Source organism: Squalius cephalus, assembly GCF_949319135.1.
Source record: "Squalius cephalus genome assembly, chromosome: 17".
Lineage (NCBI taxonomy): Eukaryota > Metazoa > Chordata > Actinopteri > Cypriniformes > Leuciscidae > Squalius > Squalius cephalus.
Window position 1 is genome coordinate 11,427,521 of NC_137138.1, and position 23,791 is coordinate 11,451,311.

At 36.3% G+C, this 23,791-nt stretch overlaps 2 protein-coding genes across 2 annotated transcripts in view; one reads left to right on the forward strand and one right to left on the reverse strand.

Moving 5' to 3' along the window:
* cacna1bb (calcium channel, voltage-dependent, N type, alpha 1B subunit, b) overlaps nt 1-23,791 on the reverse strand; it is a 137,395-nt gene that overhangs the window by 59,920 nt on the left and 53,684 nt on the right. Inside the window, exons 6-9 of the mRNA XM_079898635.1 lie at nt 22,296-22,387; nt 22,018-22,170; nt 19,984-20,171; nt 6,633-6,736 (exon numbers count right to left, since the gene is read on the reverse strand). Of these exons, the coding sequence (XP_079754761.1) occupies nt 6,633-6,736; nt 19,984-20,171; nt 22,018-22,170; nt 22,296-22,387 (537 nt within the window). The remainder of the gene's footprint in view (nt 1-6,632; nt 6,737-19,983; nt 20,172-22,017; nt 22,171-22,295; nt 22,388-23,791) is intronic.
* LOC307174634 (GTPase IMAP family member 8) lies at nt 580-5,869 on the forward strand. Its single transcript, XM_079898663.1, has 7 exons — nt 580-634; nt 932-987; nt 1,097-1,828; nt 2,307-3,011; nt 3,124-3,242; nt 3,336-3,993; nt 4,880-5,869. Exons 2-7 carry the CDS (start codon nt 942-944, stop codon nt 5,101-5,103), a joined length of 2,484 nt encoding a protein of 827 aa, XP_079754789.1. The 5' UTR covers nt 580-634; nt 932-941; the 3' UTR covers nt 5,104-5,869.

Here is a 23,791-nt window from a genome sequence, read left to right on the forward strand (position 1 = left end):
CAGTTCTTGCTCAGAACATTCCTATCATTTTGTTTTGTGTTTCTCAAACCATTCCAAGAGGTCTCTCAGAACTGCACACTGTAATTGTCTCACTATCCTGACACACACAAAAAGGTCTATAAATCCTAAATAAAGTTAACCATTAGTGTTACTATTCATCTTAAAGGGGTAGGTATTTGTCTGGCACAGGACTTCCCAAAAGCAAGCAATCTGAAATCTGCCCTCTTTTTACATGGAACCACATAACATTTTGAGCCAATCACCTGAGCCGTAAATGCCATGTGACTAATAACTCTGGAGATACAATAAAATTATGTCATGCAAATACAGTAGGCCTACTGATGGTACTGTAAAACCACCCACAGTATCAAACAACGCACTAGTGACTATCCTGAGCTGTGAAGTCAAAGAAAAATATACTATTTTACACTTTAAAGAACCCTCAAGTAAATAATCAGGCATTGGTAAAACATTTACTGTTCACATTTTAAATAATATCTGGTTAATAGTTATTTGTATTTTCCCTAGCACTGAAGCATTTTTTTTTAAAGACCTGGCAACCTACATGCTGTTGACGAAAAACAGAAGAAGCCTTTCACTTTCATTTTAAGCTGCTACATGATACACGCAAAAGGTAAGACATATTTGAATTTGTCTCGAAACAAAACTAATATACAAGTCTCTAAGAACTTAAATCATGTAGTTAAGGAAACATACAGCTAAACACTTATTCCTGCAAAGTTTGAGGTTTCATGTAAAATATCTACACAACTTATTATGGACATAAGAAAAAAAATGGCAAAAATTAACATTAACATCATTGACATTAACATCATGTTACCATACCATTAACATGCTGTACATAAAATAGCGAACATGATTGTTTGAATAAGTTATATGTAAATAATCAATGACATTATTTTAAAATCAGGAAAGGAAAAATGTCAAAACAAAGGACACAGGAAGTCTCAAACAGTCTCTCAAGCAGTAAGCTATCCTTCTCTTATGTCATGCCTACAATTAACTTAAACAAATTATATTTTAATACACCTTTTGAACAGTTCCAATATATAATCATTTTAAACTATTTTTTAAGGCAAAGGATTCCCTGAAATCAGAATTATACTGATTGGGGGTCGAGAACTGGGTGGAATAGAATCAAGTGGAAAAAGTTCGGTAGGAAACACCATTCTGGGAAGAAATGCTTTTGTTGTTGGAAGAAGAACTGCCCGATCTGTTCAAGCAGAGGGAGAAGTACATGGAAGACATGTGACTGTGGTTGACACCCCAGGCTGGTGGTGGAATTATGCTGTGGAATATACTCCAAAGTTTGACATACTGGAAATTAGAAGGTGCCCAACACTGTGTCCTCCTGGACCTCACGCCTTCCTTCTAGTCATTCCTGTAGATAACATTTTTCCAGAAGTCTATAGAATGGCTTTGAATGAACATCTGGAGTTTTTGTCAGAGAATGTCTGGAGACATATTATTGTGCTGTTCAGCTCCATCACTCCATATGATGATAGATCTTTCAAAAACCATCTTAGAAACTGGCCAGACCTCCAATTACTTCTAAGAAGGTGTCAGAACAGGTATCATGTCCTTAATATTAAAGACAGGAATGACACTCAAGTGATCACACTGCTGGAGAAAACTGAGGAAATGGTAGCCCAAAACAATCACAATTACTTTAAATTCAGCAAAATTGTGTCTCTAGAGGATGAGAGAGAGAAAATAAGAAAGGAAAAAGTCAAACAAAGAATTCTTGCAGTCAAGAGTCAAAGGACTGAACTCAAACATGTATCAAGCAACTTTCAAGCTTTTAAAGGTAAGAAAATATAACATACTAATGATAGACAAAAATTGTTGCCTATAAAAGTATAAAAGTAACGAGTTACACTGAGTTATTACTTTAAAAACATAATTACATTACATTGTTACATTTTATAGAAAGTAATACTAGATAAGTGAGAAACTCTGCCTACCATTGCTCAAATATTTTACCTTTAGTACAAATAACAAACGGCAAACAGTATCTACAGTTATTTCGTTTAAATTACTCAGCGTAAAAATAATCTACCATTTTTTTACACAATAGCCACTGCATTGAAAAAATCAGTATCTGTATCAGTCATAAGAAAAGCAACATCAGTCATTCTCTAATATAGTACATGCTTGTAAATGAAAGAAAAAAACATACTGATGCAATAATAGTCCTGAATTAAAACCATGTTATATAAACTGCAACATAATTCATACAAATAGAAGAAAAAAAAGAGACAAATAAATTTGATCTCTTCTTTCAGCTGAGGAACAATATCTTACTGATATACAGATTGTAATACTTGGAGCATCGTGGGCTGCAAGGAGTTCTGCAGGCAACCTCATTCTGGGAGAAGAAGCTTTTCAAGTTGATGAATCAAGAACAACAGTATTCTGTGAGGTTAGGCATGCTGAAGTGCACAGAAAACAGTTGACTGTAGTCGATACTCCAGGCTGGTTCTGCCAATATCCTCTCGAAAAGACATCAGAGATTGACAAACTGGAGATTAGACGTAGTGTGCATCTATGTCCTCCTGGCCCACATGCTATTCTGTTAACTGTTCCTACTGCCATAGCATTTAATAAAACTTATCGAACAGCTGTGGAGGAACACATGGGTCTTTTAGGGAAGGAGGTGTGGAGACATACAATTGTGCTGTTCACCAGAGGAGACTGGCTTGGAGAAACAACCATTGAGGAACGTATTGAAGAGGAAGGAGAGCATCTTGAGTGGCTAATGGAACAATGTGGATACAGATACCATGTATTTAACTGTAAGAATCACACTGACAGCACACAAGTTACTGAACTCCTTGAGAAGATTGAGGAAATGGTGATGGAAAATGGCCATTATGAGCCAGATGAGAAGAGCAATCCATTCAACGAGCTTGAGCTGAAGCTGAAGAAAGGCAAAACAGACATGGAGAAAGGACGTAGACAAAAATACATGCTTCAAGAGCTGTTTAAAGGTACAAGATATATTTACAAAAAAGTTGCACAACATAACAATGCAAGATATTCTTTGTACACATACACATACAAAACATACAAAAACACATACCATTTCTTTCTCATTAACAGAATGGAAAAAAAAACTCTCAGAAGTTAGGATTGTGCTTCTTGGAGGAGAAGGAGTTGGGAAAAGTGCATCAGGAAACATGATTCTGCAAGGACATTTTTTTGACATTACACTACAGGAGGTACTTAACTTTTCTTATCTTTAATACCAAATTATTGTATAATTCCTATATGCCTGCACATTATTATTATTACATTATTTATATTTGGTCTAGGGATTTAAACCCCAGCCAAGAACAAAGCAATGTATGATGAAAGGAAGAAAAATAGCAGGATGTCAAATCTCTGTGGTTGACACACCAGGATGGTCAACATCAAATCTGGAAGACGCAAAAGAAATTTTACGCAGTGTGTCGGTTTGTTCGCCTGGTCCACATGCATTCCTGCTAGTGCTACCAGTAGATAAGACTTTTACAAAAAAAGATGAAAAAACAGTGATGGAGTTAATGAGCCTTTTTGGGGAGCATGTCTGGAGATATACTCTAATTATATTCTCTGGACACTGGCTGAAGGACACACCCGTTGAGCATTACATTGCGTGTGAAGGAGAAGCCCTGCAGACTTTGATAAGAAAGTGTGAGAACAGATATCATGCACTGGTTGATAACAGTCATAACATCAAAAATCTGCTTGAGATGATTGAAGAGATGGTGGCAAGAAACAGAGGGGAATACTTTACTCAACAAAAGAGAGAAAAAAAGACAACAACATCAGTGATCCAATGGTTTACTGGGAAGGCACTGACTGAAGAAGAGTGGAATAAACGCGAAGATGAACTCATCGTGAGGATGCTGGAAGCAGCAGTTGTGGACCTTGAATCCAAACAACCATCTGGCAGACGAAGGCAAAGCTTTGACAACCCGATCCCTAGTAGTAAGTTTCCGTTTATCTATAACTAGTCACGCTAGAATTTTACTGTGTAAGATTATACATTTGTGTAATAAATTGTCCGTCTGTCAAAATGTATGACACTTTAACTAATGTAATCAAATAAGTTTGATGCTACTGTTAGGCCCCGATCACACCAAACGCGTTTTTCAGGTTCGAAAACGCAAGGTGCACAGCACTGCCCCATCACACAGAATGAGCAGTGCACTGCGTTTTTTATGTTGCTAGGCAACCACTGAAACAGCTGTCCTGTCAGTCAAGTAAACGTCAAATCAGACTTTTATTAACTTTATTTACTTTCTGTTAACGTTGTGGTAGTTATGGATCATGTCATTAAGCTCCTGGTAACCCACGACTCACGAGAGCACCATAAGTTTATCCTCCATCATCGCACTCTCCGGGCATTCAAGCAACTATAGCTTTCATCACTAAAACGGAAGGCCCGCCTCTCCATTCATTCGATTGGACAGTGGAAAAGAACGCGATTGACGTCAGCCGCTTTTTCCGCTCGGAGTTGCTTTTTTTTTCAACTGCAAAAACGCGCGGCGCAGCAGGCGCATAAACAGCGCGCAGAACGCTCACTGCCATAGGAAAACAATTGAAAAAAGGTGCCTCTCACTGCAAAAAACGTGTCAGGTGTGATCGGGGGCCTTAAGGTGCCATTAAAACCACCCTACAGGTCAAAGGTTTGGAATAATTAATATTGTTTTAATGTCTCTTATACTGTTACACATGTCAACAAATGTCTTGGATTATCTTAATTTGTACAAAGCAAATATCAGATATACTACTACGAGAGATATGCATATAAAACAAATATCCAGCAAAAAAGAAAATGAACCGAACCTTCTAACATTCATTGTATTTTCAGTGAGTGGAGATTCATTGTCTGATACCACCAGTTCAGTTGGAACTCTGAACCCTGCTGATAAAGTATCTCGATGGCTCAGGCATACAAGAAATAATGCACCGTCATCTGGATATGACACTATGAGCATTACATCAAGTTCTCAGCATTCAAAAATGGAAAAAATCATAGATGATATTGCAAGGAATATGAGAGAAGAAAACCGTGCTAGATCATTTTCAATATAGAATGTTCCCTACAACCCAAATATGCATATACAGTATATAATGTAAACTGACAATGACTTGATATAATAATTAATAACTCAGTATGGTAAGATTTTACCAAAGTACTTTTGTCAACTCAGTGAATTTACAGTGTATTGCTCTCATTTTCTATTTCACATTGAGAAGAAGCCAGTGTGGGCTGTTGATCAACCTGTCATATGAGTGTGTTTTAGTGACTCTGCACTGTTTCTGTAGGTGTGTGAGGATTATTGTTATTATTATTTTTGATTCCGAATTGTTCAAGCAATGATGTAAATGTATAAACTATTTAACTATTTAATGTTCAAAGTAAGGAAAAAGACAACGTGTGTGACAATGGGAGTCCACTTTAATTTTAACGGTAACACTTAAGGCATGTTATGTGCCTCAACAAGTAAAGTCATAACATAGCTATCTTTGCAAATTGTTAGCTAATGATCGCTTAAAGCAGACTTTGAAATCCATATCTTCAACTTATTGTGGTAATTAACATATTTATGTACACTATTAGTTAATACTATATGTTAAGGAATTAATACATGATGACATATTTAATTAATAGCAATTCATATAGTTGAATCCACTAGATGCAGCGCTGCTGCGTTGTTCATTTAAAACATTGAAGATCATCAATGCTGAGAAGATCTATGCAATTTCCGAATTTATATTTGATTTATAAACGTTATGCACTTTTTTGTACAGTCATGTTATTTCATTGCTTTGAATAAATAATTTAATGTGGTGCATTAATATTTTGCTCATTGTGCCTTCTTGTGGTCTTGGGAGACAAGCCAAAACCTTTTTCCCTCAAACTGAATATATGCCTTTTAAATTCTCAACAAAAAAAAAAAATATTTTTTTTCAGCCACTTTGACAGCCCTAATGTTCATTAACTATATTTATAGAATTACTGTACAGTTTTGTCCATAATGAGAGTATGCAAGAATAGATTTCAAATATATTCATTTCTCTTTCAGTCCACAGAGAATGTGATCAGAAAACTTGAACTTTAGAACTAACTAACTGCAACAGTTTTTGTGACCACCATAATATATAACGCAGGCATGAACAAACTAAATTAAAAAATAGAAATCTTTTTAAAGCCAGTGGAGTAAAGTAGAATAGTGGGAACAGCAAACTGAATGAACCTTCTTTTTGATTTCAGTTGTCATTTCAGATGCAGCATCTTTACTATATTAATACTGTACATATATTTACTAATTTAGAAGTCACTTTGTCTCACTTTTATCAAAATGCACATACATCTTGCAGAAAAAAAAAGTCTTGATGAAGCTCATGATTCAAATTAGCTTTAAATATTTCATAATACTCTCCATCAACACTGTAGAATACATGCATATACAGTACATGACAGTGGTTAGATCATCCATGACTGAGCTAAAAATCTGCTCAACCATGTGTCTATTTTCACCATGGACTAGGAAAGGAAGCTAGAAAGAGAAGGAAAGACACAGAGGGAGAAAGAGCATCAACCGTGATGTACAACTTACCCTGATAAGACACCCAGGACAAGGTTAAGCATGAAGAAGGAGCCAATGATGATGAGAGGGATGAAGTACAGCCAGTTCCAGGTGTTCCCAGAGGCATCATTGGCCTGTGCATAAACAAATAAAGCAAGAGATGTTACAGTAGAGCCCTTACACAACCCATTCACACAGACAATTAACAAATCCCCAAGCTCATTACAAATAAAGGTTATATCAACATTGTGTGCAGTATCCATGTACAATAACTTGTGAATGAAAACACATCTAAGACTACAACTATCCAAAGCATTTTGAGACTAATTACTTTAATCATTCTCATGGTTTGAGAATCTAATGCTAAATAAATTAAGTCATTACAAATCCACTCCCACAAGCCACCACTGAGAAAATATTGCTGAAGCCATTTGGAATGAAAAAGATTTTTGCAGCAATAACGTTAGCACTGACTCTCTGCTATAACCTGCTTATTGTCAGTGAGGTCCCACTTTTTATCACTTCTCTCCTTAAGTAAACATCACTTTTACCTCCATCTCACTTTTGAAGGGGGTATAAGATGTTTTTCAATTCAAAAGCTTTTTTATTTTTTGGAGAAAATTGAGAAAATTTTCTAAACAAATCAATATGATTTCAACAAAGATTCAATCCAGTAACTTTTTGCAAATGTCTAAAATGCATTTATAAACATTTGAAAACACTTCCCTTTGTATCGGAGGCAAGAAATAGAGATAAAATATTATATATATATATATATATATATATATAAAACTCTCTATATATATAACTCTCTCTATATATATATATATAAAACTCTCTCTCTCTCTCTCTCTCTCTATATATATATATATAAAACTCTCTCTCTCTATATATATATAACTCTCTCTCTCTCTATATATATGTATATATATATATAACTCTCTCTCTATATATATATATATATATAAAACTCTCTCTCTCTCTCTCTCTATCTCTCTCTCTCTCTCTCTCTCTCTATATATATATATATATATTTAAAAAAAAAAATAATATATATATATATATATATATATATATATATATATATATATTAAAAATAAATAAAATATATTAAAAGTATTTGAATAGTGTTAAGCTACTCAAACCACATAATTCAATGAATCATTTTTAATAACTGTTGCTGCTTTGAATAACATCCTCATGGGACACTTCACAGACATCAAAGCAACATGGATCAATGTTGCCCTCTCTATATAGTCCTGCTGCTAATGCCATTGATTGTGTTTCTCATAAAACAACCCCCATAGGTGAGATGAGGCACTAGTGACACTTAATGCTGCTCAATAAACACCAAAGCAAGTGGGAGATGAGAAACAAGATAAATCATTAATGAACAGGTAAATTATTCAGCCAAAAAAAGCACAAGGTATAGATGAGCTCAGTGATGGACCATGCCAATCACACATACTGTAGAAATACATCTCTCAGTTGTTTTGTTTCCATTGGTTTTAGTCCAGATCAGATTAGATGTTAGCACTTTTCCGAAGCCTAGCATGCTCATTGACTAAGTATAGGTAGCTGGCTAAAAGTAGCATAACAACCATGGACTGATTTAAGGCGCTCATAGACAGTAACACTCGTCACATGAAGCATACAGGAGACTCCACTCACAATTGATTTCAATGGAGTTTGATGATAGTATGTTGCTAAGCTAACAACATGGTATTCTAAAAAAACATAACTAAATAAATAGGCAATTATATTGAATTAGTTTTTATTCTTTCATTTATTTTTATTTTTTTACTTATTCCAGTCTTGAATGAATTTTATTTAAAATCTATATATCTTTTACTTTTTCAGCCATCTTGTATTTATTTATTTGGGACTGACTTCTCATCGAAGAATAAATTGGTTGCTGCCACAGAATGTGGCTTAAATGAGGGTTCTTAGAAGGGAGCATAAATATGATGCTTACCTTTATCTAAAATGTCTCTATCTTGTTTTCAATATCTCTACTCGACTTTATATATGTGTGTTATAATTCCTGCTATAACTATAGTACAAAAATAATATTACAGGTGAGAATTTCCATCATCATCCAGCAGGTATAGACCTTATGTAGCCCCGTCCCCTTTCAGCGCTGCGCTCGTTGTCTTTTGACTTCCGGAATGTATTTTCACAGGGATCTTGCGTATTTATGAATAAACGGTTCGTTTTAAAATCTTCCCGGTCTACTGACATTTGTTAAGACATCTGCTTTAAACATTACAATCCTCATGATAGCTTTCATTAACTTTACATTAAGTAAATCTACTTCAAAAGCTAATTACTCCTGGACAGCAATGCCACAGAGCGACCGCAAAAACGGAAGTTAAAAGACAATATTCTAAAGATGGCGGCGCCCTCGTCTCTCTGGCGCATAAGGTCTATAGGGACAATGAAGGAGAATCAATCCTTCTTTTACATTAAAGAAAAAACATGACCATACTGAAAATATCATTTGAGGCTACAGTATACACATTTTTTCCCACCACCATCAGCGTGTCTCAGTATTCCTGCAGGCTGCTGCGTCTGAGACCTGCACTCAGTCATTTCACTCCTAATTAAGCAACAGTGAGAGGAGCAGGGGGTATAAGCTCCCATGAGGGACGATGGGAACCTGTGTGAAACAGTCCCTCAGTCAATGCTCAGTGCCCAGATGAGCCCGTCTATACTCACTTTTGCTGACGAAGGAACTACTTAGGGAATTACGTTTCTCTGGAACGTCAAAGCAATTCATCATTGCAGAGTGTTAGAAGATAGAATATAAGTGGCTTAGTGTCTTCAATCAAAATGAACAGCAAGTACTGTACATTATGTACAAGAACAACCCAGAACATTCATTTTGCAATTACATTTTGATGTATAGTATGTAATTGTACTACACTGCTTTATTTATTCACTATACTATTCACTATAAGGAAGGACGTTACATGTTTCCCAGCAACCACACGTTGAAATCATCTAAACCGGATGTCTAAACCTGATTAAAGTGAAGTTTTGCAGCGAAATCAGGAATTGCAAGACCTCATGGTTATGAAAGAGACATCACAGGATTACTACTTAAATAGTTAAGCTACTTAACAAAAAGTAACAGAGAGAAGATGCGGCAAAGGTCTCTCGATTTGTAGATTTATTTACCACAATGCAATGGCTGCTTGCCTTTAAACACTCCCAAAAGAACCTGACTACTAAAGCCAAGAAACAATCAACAAGGTCACACACAAAGCAACAAAGGTATTTTCCCACAAACATTTGAACTATAATCAGATGCCAAAATAAGGCAAATATATGGAATTATATATTAGAGGTGTGAGAATTTTGAAGCAACTACAGTGCAAAAAGCACATTTATCATATTCCCCTTAATCTGTTTCACTGTGACATTGCACTTCATCTAATTTATCATCTTTGGTCTACTGCATCCTTAAAGGCTTTTGTAACACTTCCTTTGAAACACTGAGCAAACACACCTCTACTTAATCTGTAAACGGTGATTATCATAATGCTTTATTCAGCATTATGCACAGTCAACTGAATAAAGTGTCAGAACAAGTGTGATATTAGTGTAATATTTAGTTCTTACAGGGACACAAACTATATAATAAGCTCTTCTGATGTAATGAACATTCGTTTTCTTTCTCTCCCTCTCATGCCAAGATAATAAAAATAATAAAGACTGTGGGATGAATTCAAAATTTAAGAATGAACTGCATAATTTATTTGATTTAGCACCTGATTCATGTTGAGCACTTTCCTGAGACCGTACAGTATAAGTCTAATATTGTGATTTATACACCTGAATCAGCTCTTTAAAATGCTGAGTGTCTCCACTGCACTGTGGGTCTGGATATATGCCCAGATATAATGCTTTTCTCCATCATTTGATAATAATTCGATGATTATTGCTACCGCACCTTTCTGGGCCCACAAGAAACCCCACGGCTTACTTTAAACATGGTGCAGCCTTATTTCAGTGCACTTAGCTCCTGCTGGTTAAACTGGATTGCAGGGCGATAGGGAATAAGACACATGCATTTCCATCCACACATATTTTTCACATTTGAGTTATATCCAAAAAGGGGGAGGGGAAAGAAGGGAAAAGGTCTGAAATGATTCAATGCTGCATGCATCCAAATAAGATTGTCCTCCATCCAGCTCCCAACAGGCTATTTTTAAAGATGTTTAATGAGCTCTGGGATGGGTCTGACAGCCCAGGATGACCGGCTGACAGGGTCAAGGTGCACAGAGGCCTGGTGACTCAGCCTGCGGTAACAAGAGCAAAAACACTGATTACATCCAAACACACACACTGGCTACTGGAATAGCACAACAGCTGCGGGCTGACTATACATTTTAGTGAAACAATTGTCACACATGGGGCTACTGACCACATGACGTCTCATTTCGGGCAGCATGCTCTCACACGTCAATAAATGACACCTTATTACCGCTCTGGTGGGAGTTGACTGTTTTATTATACTGTAGACATATTAACATTACAAATGCTTGACCAGAGGGTAGATTTTAGATTAATTAAGGATGCTGTAGGTACGTCAAGACTTGACTAATTTCAAAATCACCACAAAAAGGTCCCTTAAAATACTTTTAGAAATTACACGAGACCTTCAACAAGGGTTGTTTTGTTGGGGAAAAAAACAATTTTCAAGATCAGTGATCGAAGGAAAACCAATCTGGTTTAATGCTGCATTCCATTCAAAGACGTGGGTTATTCCTACTTATAAATAAAATTTATTTTCCCTTGCTTGATGCTCAAAAGATGACAGGCATGTAAGGAAACAAAATGGCAATGCTACCATAAAGTATGCCAGTGTCAACAGGTCTTCTAGCAACCAATGATGCTGTCCAATGTAAGCATTCCTTCTGCAAATGTATGATTATGACCAGAAAGTTCTTGTTTTTTCAATCCTGTTTCTGCTAATTGAATTTATTATGTAATATATGAGTTTAGACTTATTTGCATGCAACTGAATGTTTATCATTAACTGTACATATCTCCCTGGGTTTGGCCATGTTCATACAAATCTCCTTGCCACAAAAGTTTTCGAGTCCAAATTCAAATGCCACTTTTCAAGGTTGAAAATGACCAAAGATGTTGACTTCTATAACACTAGAAAGTCTTAAAACAACTGACACTGTAACAAATCCAATCAAGTACAAATTACAAATAAAATCTTAATGAATAATAACCAAACTGTGTGAAGTCATAACAGTACTTAGCTCTCTAAAACACAAATTACAAATGACTGTTTTCTGCATATAGCCATGGTGACATAAAGAGAAAGTCTGTCAATTCATTTTACTCTGTAAATAAATTCTAAATGATAAAAAATACATTTAAATAACCTGTCCTCTTTAGATACATTTTATTAAAGGCACACAATGTAACTTTTCGCCACTAGAGGTCTGTTATTCAAAAGAATGATGACGCCTTGTTTTCAGGGAATCATGGGAGTTGTTGTCTTCACCTCTACAGCCAGTGAAGAATACAATGGGACTTGGGCAGAAATCATATTCATGGATGACCGGTAATGTATTAAAAATGTATTAACGTTATGAAAGCCGTTGGAGCGGAACAAGGCCGCTGGAGCGATTGCTAAGGAGAGAGAAATACGACACACAGCTCGAGAGCATTGGAGCTTTTATTATGCCTTCTTCCGGTCACGCGTATGTGGGGTAACGCAGTGCTGTTTTATCATATTAGATACATTTGAGTGTGATGAAAGTTGTTACAATGCTATGGACATAACAACAATGGGATGGACATGGTCAGAAACAATGCTCAGGTAGGCCGTGGCATTTAAACAATGCCCAATTGGCACTAAGGGGCCTAAAGTGTGCCAAGAAAACATCCCCCACACCATTACACCACCACCACCAGCCTGCACAGTGGTAACAAGGCATGATGGATCCATGTTTCTATATGAGACACTTGTTGCACACTGCAGCGATATTAGGGATGGTAAATATGGTACTCCCGGTAAATCAAGAAAACGAGATTTAAACAAAAAGACTAACTGTGTTGAGCTGTATAATAATGATTCGTTTTCTGTCGATGAATGTATCCAAACAGTTGCTCACCTGTTTAATAAAACACATAATATATCAAAGCGTCTTTAGTGCTTCCAACTAAAGGAAATCGAGGGTAACACAGGTATGATGTCATTGATAGGCGACACACAGACACGGCCCGTGTCCGGGTTAAAACTGCTTATTTCTCTGGATTTAAACATTCTTAGAAACATTTGGGATAATGTAAGTACACAAATCAACAAAATATATAACATTGTTCTAGTCGTTTTTGGCTATTTTGATCCAAAAATCTTACATAGTGTGCCTTTAAATAAATAAATACTGTACATTTCTCAATAGCAACAACAACAACATCATCATCTCCAACAGGTAGTGTTGTTCCACTACAGGGGATCTGACCAGCGTCCTCAAACAAGCATGACACAGTAGTGGTAATTAAGCATAAAGTGATTAATCTCTAGCACAGTGAGAGGGTAATAAAACTAACAGGCATGAAATGAGGAGTGCCGTGTCATTAGCGGAAGACTCCGCCCCCGCTGGCTTGCGATGCCGCAGCTCATTATCGGTGGAGATAATGTAGCTCCTTAGGTTGAGAAACTTACACTAACCTCTGGCCCTCTGCCTGTCTGTCATTTATAGAGCTACAACTTGATGCTCAATAAAGAAATGCCTTTTCATTTCGACAAGGCACACAACCGGTTGTTTTTACCTAGGATTTGAATCTTAGAATATGATTATACATCACAGTCAAGGTTTTTCTGCATTGGGAACATTTGGTATATAAAAGAAAGAATTTATTTGTATAATCCATTACAAACAATCCCATTATTCCATTGTGCCGTTCCATCACAGCGATATAAAGACATCCATCCGAGGAGTCACATTCCAGCTACTCTGACATGCAATCTAGAAAATGGAGTGCTGTCATTATTCTTATTTCACAATGTGATCCATCCTGCATTCAAACCATAAACAGGATCTCAAAAAGCAGCATATCACACATCATCTTCCACAGTAGCTTTAAAAAAAGTATTCAGAACACCATATTCCCTGAATTACTAAAACGGAGGCTGATTTCATGCCTTGTGCTGTTTCTATACATTAACTGTTTTGTGGTGGAAACACATGTAACTCCTTACAAATATCTTTGGCAAACACTTTACAATAAGGTTTCATTTGTTGTATTAACTAACATTAACCATGAGCAATGCATTTGTTGCTGTATTTGTTCATCCTTGTTAACACTATAAAGATAACGCTGTTCATTGTTTGTTCATGTTACTTCACAGTGCATTAACTAAATGTTAAAGGAGAACTCCGGTCAATTTTAACATTGATTTTTTTTGTAAATTTGGAGTGCTGTCAGTACAGAGAACAACGACAAAAATCGGTGTTGCCTACACCGTGTTATCCTCTTTTTAAAATTTGCACCCTGTTGACTTCAATGGGGCAAGTTTTAAACCTGCTTTTAGCCTCTTAACATCCTTGATGTGTCATTACAAGTACACAGCCATGTGAGTGATTCCTTCAGAATCAGCCAGCGCTCATACCTGTATTTACTTCCTGTTTTCGGTCGAAGTCCATAGTAGTCGATTGTCGAGTTTGCGCAGTTAGTTAGTTACCTATGATCACGCGCGTGAACTCGACAATCAACTACTGTGGACTTCGACCGAAAACAGGAAGTAAATACAGGTATGAGTGCTGGCTGAATTAACATCACTTTTATTAATATCTTTCACATCTACTGCAGTCAGATTCACCCGTGTTAACTCTGAAGGAATCACTCACATGGCTGGGCACTTGTAATGACAAATCAAGGATGTTAAGAGGCTAAAAGCAGGTTTAAAACTTGCCCCATTTAAGTCAACAGGGTGCAAATTTTAAAAAGAGGATAACAAGGTGTAGGCAACACTGATTTTTGTCGTTGTTCTCTGTACTGACAGCACTCCAAATTTACAAAGAAATTAGCTCAATGTTAAAATTGACCGGAGTTCTCCTTTAACAAATACAACTTTTGATTTTAATAATGTATTAGTAAATGTTGAAATTTCATTTTCAAAGATTAATAAATGCTGTAGAAGTCCACTTCATTATTAGTTCATGTTAACTTGTGTAGTTACCATTTATATGTAGTTACACATATATTATGTAGTACCATATATATATGTAGTTACGGTAAAACTTTTTTAAAGTGTCCTTGTTACATGTTACATGTATTTACCATAGTAGTAACAGTAAATTATGCATAATTACATGCAACTAACCCTCAACAAAATCCTAATCTACCCTAACCCTATAGTAAGTACATGTTATTAATTAATATTACTCAGAACTTAAATATATAATTACACTGTAACAATGACAACTTAAAATATAGTGTAACCGTAGATATGATGTAGTTACCATTACCTTAGTGTCACCATATCTTTTTAGAACATTGTTTAGTAAATTGTATTTAATTACAGTATACACTCACCTAAAGGATTATTAGGAACACCATACTAATACTGTGTTTGACCCCCTTTCGCCTTAAGAACTGCCTTAATTCTACGTGGCATTGATTCAACAAGGTGCTGAAAGCATTCTTTAGAAATGTTAGCCCATATTGATAGGATAGCATCTTGCAGTTGATGGAGATTTGTGGGATGCACATCCAGGGCACGAAGCTCCCGTTCCACCACATCCCAAAGATGCTCTATTGGGTTGAGATCTGGTGTGGGGGCCATTTTAGTACAGTGAACTCATTGTCATGTTCAAGAAACCAATTTGAAATGATTCGAGCTTTGTGACATGGTGCATTATCCTGCTGGAAGTAGCCATCAGAGGATGGGACATGGTGGTCATTAAGGGATGGACATGGTCAGAAACAATGCTCAGGTAGGCCGTGGCATTTAAACGATGCCCAATTGGCACTAAGGGGCCTAAAGTGTGCCAAGAAAACATCCCCCACACCATTACACCACCACCACCAGCCTGCACAGTGGTAACAAGGCATGATGGATCCATGTTCTCATTCTGTTTACGCCAACTTCTGACTCTACCATCTGAATGTCTCAACAGAAATCGAGACTCATCAGACCAGGCGATATTTTTCCAGTCTTCAACTGTCCAATTTTGGTGAGCTCGTGCAAATTGTAGCCTCTTTTTCCTATTTGTAGTGGAGATGAGTGGTACCCGGTGGGGTCTTCTGCTGTTGTAGCCCATCCGCCTCAAAGTTGTGCGTGTTGTGGCTTCACAAATGCTTTGCTGCATACCTCGGTTGTAACGAGTGGTTATTTCAGTCAAAGTTGCTCTTCTATCAGCTTGATTCAGTCGGCCCATTCTCCTCTGACCTCTAGCATCAACAAGGCATTTTCGCCCACAGGACTGCCGCATACTGGATGTTTTCCCCTTTTCACACCATTCTTTGTAAACCCTAGAAATGGTTGTGTGTGAAAATCCCAGTAACTGAGCAGATTGTGAAATACTCAGACCGGCCCGTCTGGCACCAACAACCATGCCACGCTCAAAATTGCTTAAATCACCTTTCTTTCCCATTCTGACATTCAGTTTGGAGTTCAGGAGATTGTCTTGACCAGGACCACACCCCTAAATGCATTGAAGCAACTGCCATGTGATTGGTTGATTAGATAATTGCATTAATGAGAAATTGAACAGGTGTTCCTAATAATCCTTTAGGTGAGTGTATTACTGTATAATATCTTCTGTATAATATTTTATATATAATATCAAACTTTTTTGGAAGAAATGCATGTTGAAATACTGAAATACTGTATTTTTTAAATGTTTGGCTGAACTGCATAGTGCATTATGTCTATATAAATAATTTGGTTTAATATATATATGTAAAAAATACAGTATGTTTTCTATCCATCTACAAGAAAACTTGAAGAAAACTTCAAACTTGCTTCTGGCACACCGTTAAGAACTGCCACTCATACGGGTGACTTCTGGGAAAGATCTAAGGCTTATGATGAACAATACATATATTGATTTACTCTCTATTTGTCACCAATTATAGGTCTTTGCTTTTCAATGCAGAGGGATTAAGAACTGCACTGAGATACTTTATAAACGAGTCAGTCTCTGTGAAATAGGATTGAAGTCCCTGGGCTATAAGGAATGGTTAAACTACAAGCTCCAGTAGTTACAAATTGGCAATAAAATTATGAAGCCGCTGTGGTCTCCCAGAGACGTGTTTTTACAGTATTCTGAGAACAAATGTTGTTTTTAAAGGCCCTGCAGAATGCCTGAGGGGCCACCAATGAGAGGTCATGTGGCCCTCAGGCCCATGCTAATCAGATACACTCACGCATATTGTACACGCAGGCTGTGCTAAAGTTGCCTTGTGAAAAGGTTTATCGAAAACTCATAGCAAGTGCATGAGTGTAGAGAGAGGAGAGATGTGCTCTGTTCTAAAACATAGTGAGCTGCCTTCAGGGGCAGCATTGTTTGTGTTTTTTGTGTTTTTTAGTAATAGTGGTTGCGAAATGCAGTCAACTTTTTTTTTTAGCTTGTCAGCTAGGTAAAAAGATGTAACTGTCTGACACAGAGGATTTGCCAAATTTGCAATGTTTGTGACAATCTTGGTAGCATCAGTAAGAATGGGTTAAAAATTACAATCTAATTATAGTAATAAATAGTCATGTATTATTAATAGTCATGTAATAGTTAATTAAAATGATGGCTGTATGCCATCATTTTCCAGCAAAAGTGTTTGTATCATTATGCCATCATTTTCCAGCAAAAGTGTTTGTATCATTACAATAGCTGTATAATTTACAGACATATTTCAACTTTTCTTTGTAAGGAAAATCTAACATTTAGTTAAAACAATTATTAATTTACATATGCAAAATATATTTTATATTTAAAATAAAATTGCCTGAATTTATCAAAATTCCAAGATTTGTGACAGTCTGGGTAGCATCATCAAGAATGGGTTCAACATTACAAGTTAATTAATAATAATAAGTCATGTATGGCATCATTTTACAGCAAAAGCATTTATATGTTTATTTCTGCCATGTATTTTCTTGTATTTTCAGGATAAATAAAATAAATAAATCTGTATTTTCTTATAATTTACAGACATGTCAAATTTTCTTTGAAAGGAAAATCTAACATTGAATGAAAACAATTATGAAAAATTGTGCACAAGTGTGAAAAATGTATAATACTTAAAAAAATAAAAATAAAATAATATTTTTAAAAAAAGAAGAAAAAAAGGTTTAATCATCTGTAAAAAAAATAGAGATAAAAGTAGAGTATAATTAAAGTATTATTAGTATTAGTATTATTATGTCAACACTTTAAAATGTATATACTGTATATATTTTTTCAGAAAAATCAAGTTGTTTAGTTTAAGCAAGCATTAAAAAATCCTTACTTTTGATCCCTGCAAATAAGCTTATTCAATCCTAACAAGTATCGATGAAAAATATTGAGTGTAATTAAAAAGGATTGTTTAACCCAATATTAGCTCTAATTGTTCATTTAAGAGGTTCAATGATGGTTAGGATACTAAAATGAAGTAGACCGTGAGGCGGCTCACTAGATTTTGGAACAGAGTTCGTGTGTTAGAAAGTGGGTGGGTGAAAGTGAGAGAAAGAGAGAGGGTATCAGCATAACCAGCAGACCTCCACATATGACAGGAAAAGATTGGCAGTGTACAGTTTGAGTTCAGCTTAGCATAATTCTCATCTCAGTCTGTGGCGGGAGGAGGAGTGGAGTGGGAACAGGGTGGCATATGCTGCCCCACACCATGTTCTGGCAGTCTAATGCTCTGTACACATTAGTAAACTGTGAGGAGAAGGGGAGCAGGTGAAACTACAGCAGTCTGTCTTTGCTGTCACTCAGCAGGATTTATACTACGCTCCCAGGAAGCGTTACTGAGACAGTTCCGTCCATGCCAGCATCTATCCTGAATGTGATATCTCTATAATGACTGGCCTGTGGTAAAAACACAAGGCCACAGTAGGGTTTTCTATAAGCGTGACATTCCTGCATATCATAAATTATGTTCTTTTGCATATTTAACAGTCTGCAATTAAAGCAGACTTCTTTCCACTCTTCCACTTTGTATTCACATCAGCAGACACACACACACACACAGATGTTAGCACCTTTAGACAGTCTCAAGAGCTCAACACTCAGACAAGCAGAACACGGGCTGTCAGATGTTCTAAAACACATCACAAAATTCAGAAACAAAGAAATGCCTTTGAGATTACACAAACAATATTCCACATCAACATTCCACACGGTGCATGTCTGTAAATGCATGTGTTTACGTGTGTGTGAGGTGAAAGAGTTCACCTAAAAATGAAATTGATGTCATTGGTTACTCGCCCTCATGTTCCAAAATTGAATAATTTTCTTTCTCCCGGGAAGATTACAATTCTTTCAATGCATGGAAAAGTCATTTTGTGATGGTGATTAATGCCAAGCTCCAAAATGACAAAAAAGGGCCATAAAGATTTAAAAAAAATAGGGCATATGACTTGTGCACCATATTCCATGTCTTCTGAATTTCTTTAAAAAAAAGTTTTGTGTGACTAACAGATGAATATTCAGTGATCTTCCCCCTTACTGTAGCTATTTCTGTAATCTGTTTGTCTTTTTAGTCCGGTTTAGAGCCATTTTTGTAAAATAACTCTTTCTTTTGAACATAAAGGCCCATTTTCAGTGTAAAACCATATTCAGTGAATATGATTATCAAAATCATAAATGGATGCTGCTTTATTAGGGCATTACTTGTCCCTATCCCTAAAGCCCCCTTCCTCTACACTTACTCCTAAACATGTGTTTAAAGTACTTTATTCCCACCACTAAATACCTGTTAGGCACTTCATTTCCACTTTTCGAATATTTTCTAACTTATTTAAAATCAACTTTATCAACTCTTTGAGCTGATATGTGATGGGAAAAGGGAGAAGAAGGAGTTTGGAAGTCTCTGAAACCATTGGCTTATAGGACAGTGAGGCGACAAGTCTCGCATAAGCCTAAGCTTTCTCAGCCTATACTGTACATCACCTCAGAAAACTTAGAACGTAGTGCACAGATTCGATGGAATACTTCTATGATGCTTTGTTTGCCATTTGTCATGATAATTCACCATCTACCGTTTTATGGAAAAGAGCTGCTCACACATTCAGCCTCACACCTCCATATATGTATGGATTATAGAAGAAAGAAAAGAATAAGGATTAGGAATGATGTGGGAGCGAGTAAATGACAATTTCCATTTTGCATGAACTTTCCTTTAAAATAGTTTAACAGCAACTCACATAATATAGTACATCAGTCCATCCTTCCATGGTGATGCACTGGAAGACTGTGAGGATGGCGAAGAGGATGTTATCGAAATTTGTGATGCCGAAGTTGGGTCCTTTCCAGTACTCTTTACATTCTGTTCCATTGGGACACCGTCTTGAGGGAGGCTCTACACCACATGGGTAATCGTCAACCTTTTCTCCTAAACAAACAAACAGAAAAGAATCATGTACTGTACATAGGCCTAAATCAATAATCATTACAAACATGAAGGGGAAATTACTGCAACCACCCTTTCCAAACTAGTCAAACACGCACACACACACACTGTTAAATTGTGTTTTCATGTTTTTTGGGGACTTTCCATAGATATGATTTTTATCCTGTACAAACTGTATATTCTATCCCCTTACACTCTGTAAACATTTCCTGCATTTTTACATTTTCAAAAAGCATCATTTATTCATAACAGTACACATTAGTAAACTGTGAGGAGAAGGGGAGGAGAAGGGGAAATCATATAGAAATGTATGATTTATAAGCTGTTTTCCTCATGGAGACCAAAACATGTCTCCACAAGGACAAGAATATTGGATATTGCCATCTTTGTGGGGACATTTTGCCCCCATAGTGCAGGGTTTACCTGAACCAAACACACACACACACACACACACACACACACACACACACACACACTCTCAGAGGCATAGCACCTGCTGATGTTGCTGATTGAGGGGTGAAGCAGGCAGCAGCTGAGCACATGTTAGCAGCTCAGCTTCTTATTGGAAACCTCATTACTAACACGAGCTAATTACACGCACTGTGTCGAACTGAAATAACTCACACACACACACACACACATATGACATTAACAACCTGTCAAGATTCCTCACACCATGGACACCGAAATATAGTACATAAATACACAAACATGTGTGCACGCACACACAGACACAGCCTCCAGCTGCAATAACACAGCTTATGTCCTCATCTTCAAGAGCCGTGCTGTGAGGATACAATAGAAAAACATTTGCTCTCGAGAAAAATATTCTGCGCAATTTTATACAGGATATGTTTTGTTTAAATATTAAATAGAGGATATTTATGTTATAATTGTACAAAAGTACAAAATTATCATTATTAAGCCTAAAATTTTTTTTTAAATATAATTTTCCCCTCACCTCTAATTCCAATATATATTGTCTCTGTATGATTTTTTTTTTAAGTACACTGGAATTTTTCTTCACAGGTTACTGCGTTATTGAGCTGCAGTTGGCTCTGCAGGACGGGGTTTACGCTTAACTGGTTTCGGGGGAGGGGGCAAGGTTTTGTGGGTAAATGTCAGTCAGTTAAGAGCAAGGCAGGTTGAGGAAATTTGCATAAGCAAAAGAAGAGCCTGACAGGACCTCTGATCAGAACGGGTTTTGTCTAGCTTTAGTGTTGCAAGTAAGAACAAGAGACTAAAGTCTGTGAACAAACTTTGATGTTGGATTGAGAAAGCCTGAACCATAAGCCGGGACTCAAACTCAGGTCATCTTGCAAATGTATTGTTTTGGCAGCTTTGGAATTCCACACCCACAGTGATATTGCTCTGACATTACAGCTTACTTTTAACAGTTATTTTGTCTATGGGTTGAAATTTTAGGCTCAGAATAATAATAAGAAGAAGAAATACAAGTTTAAGTAGTATAACAGTATGTTGGCTTTCTCATATTTTATTCAATAATACTTTCCCATAATAAGTCTGTGTACAGAGTGTGTTCCTATTTTGTTTTGTGATACCAATGCAGGTTTCTTTCTGCTAAAGTGTCTTTATTATCTTCATTCTTCAACATAATCTGATAAGGAGTTACTTTCCTCGGACAACCTGATATGTTATTTCATGTGTGATTCAAAGGGATGTTTTGAGATGCTGTGCTTTGAAACGTCTCTGACTGCAGTGGCTGTATGATTTATTTCCTGGGTCCTCTCATAAGAAGATTTACACTCTGATAGGAAATTTTCAATAAAAAGAAAAAGAAAAAAAAAACACCAAGAAGTAGACTAACCTGTATCCAATCTAAAGCAGGTGAGGTGGAACTTGCCCATGTAGAACTCCACACCGATGATGGCAAACATTACTATGGCAAAGAAGAGCAGCAGTCCAATCTGAAGAAGGGGAACCATGGCCTTCATTATGGACTTTAATACTACTTGAAGACCTAAAGAGAGAACCAGATTCGGTTACATTTGGAAAAACTGTCTCACTTTATCATTACTACCTATTTGTCTGAATATCTGAACAAACAGTGCTAAATCAAAGTGTTCTGTACTGCCAAACACTTACTTGGGATTCCTGACACCAGTTTGAGGGGTCTCAGGACTCTGACGGCCCGCAATGTTCTTAAGTCGAACTCTGAACCAACTGTGGTTAAAATCCTGTCACAAACACAAACATGCGAAATTCATTAGAAAGCAGGGCCCACCATAGACATTTAGTTCAGATTAGTGGCCAATCAGTATGGATTGTTCGTTTTTTAAATCATTCCATTTGGCCTGCTTCCATTTTGGATATTTGATTACATCCTTTATAGAAATACAGAATATAGAATGTTTAAATACATTTAAACAAAACAATTTAAATATAAACAATATAACATTGTAAATAATATTATTTATCTGAAATATAATAATGATATTTACATTATATTATTTGTATCTATTGTTTTTATTTGATAAATTGATGTTCATAATAATAATACTTAAAACAATTTATTGTAATTCATTTCAATATTCAATTATCATATTTTATAATGTTCATGTTTAATTATTTTGTAATTTATTAATTATTTTTAATCATCACTAAATGTTGAATTTAAAGATTATTGTATATATTATTATTGTATATATAGTGATTAATAATAATAATATTATTATTATTATTAATAATAATGCAAATTTTATTGTAAAATTATATTGTTGTAACAAATGGACTTAATCAAAATGCTCTAGACATCATAAAACCATCCCCCTCTCCCCTGTTGTCATCGGCACTCAAACCAGTTCTCTTCAAAGACCGTTATCACCTCTGCTCTCCTGAACGATCTCAGCAAGAGACTGTGTCTGCCACCCTCAAAGACAGCACAGGAGACCGGACGGCACTGGCCATTTGGTCAAAGACTATAGAGATAAACTTCCAATACACAAGGATATTTACTGCATTCTTGCCCACAAACTTTCCCAAATGCTTATAGTATTTCTCATGTGGTTTATGCATGTCCCTATGTTTTATTAGCCTAGTTATGATTCTTTAGTTATGTTAGAGTAACTTCAAATATTGATTTCAAAGATGATGTATCACTGCTTTAATGTCTTCAAATCCACTCTTTCTTGGTATCAAAATAATCCTCTTTTGATTTTATAATCAATGGTGTACAACATGTTATGATCAATATTTTTTACCATACTTTTGTGTAAAGACTGCACAAATTCTCCATTCCACCATGAACATGCAAATGGAGATAAGATGGAACAAAGACTTTCTCCCGGTCATCTTTGATTGGTCACCTCACCAAATGGGTGTGAACTGATTGGACCTTTAAGAGTGTCTGATTAGTTCAGACCACCCCAAGAACCCAGACGAACGCTTCAGCAGACTCCTGGCAAAATTATTAAGAATCTCCCGCATCTGGACTTGTTTAGCTACCAAAGTCAATGCAAGTACCCGTTCGCAGCCTTTAGATGCGTTTGTAAGTTATTGTGCCCTTTAAGGTGACCCTGATTCTCTGATGTTTCTCTTAGGTTGTGGTTAACTGATTGTAATCTTGCCATTCTCTTTTCTTC

Excerpts from the sequence above, each read along its gene's own strand:
- LOC307174634 (XM_079898663.1), top strand. The coding sequence starts at position 942 with ATGTCAAAACAAAGGACACAGGAAGTCTCAAACAGTCTCTCAAGCA. Across the intron at positions 3,243-3,335 it reads TTGACATTACACTACAGGAG|GGATTTAAACCCCAGCCAAG; the intron begins GTACTTAACTTT and ends TATTTGGTCTAG. Across the intron at positions 3,994-4,879 it reads TGACAACCCGATCCCTAGTA|TGAGTGGAGATTCATTGTCT; the intron begins GTAAGTTTCCGT and ends TTGTATTTTCAG.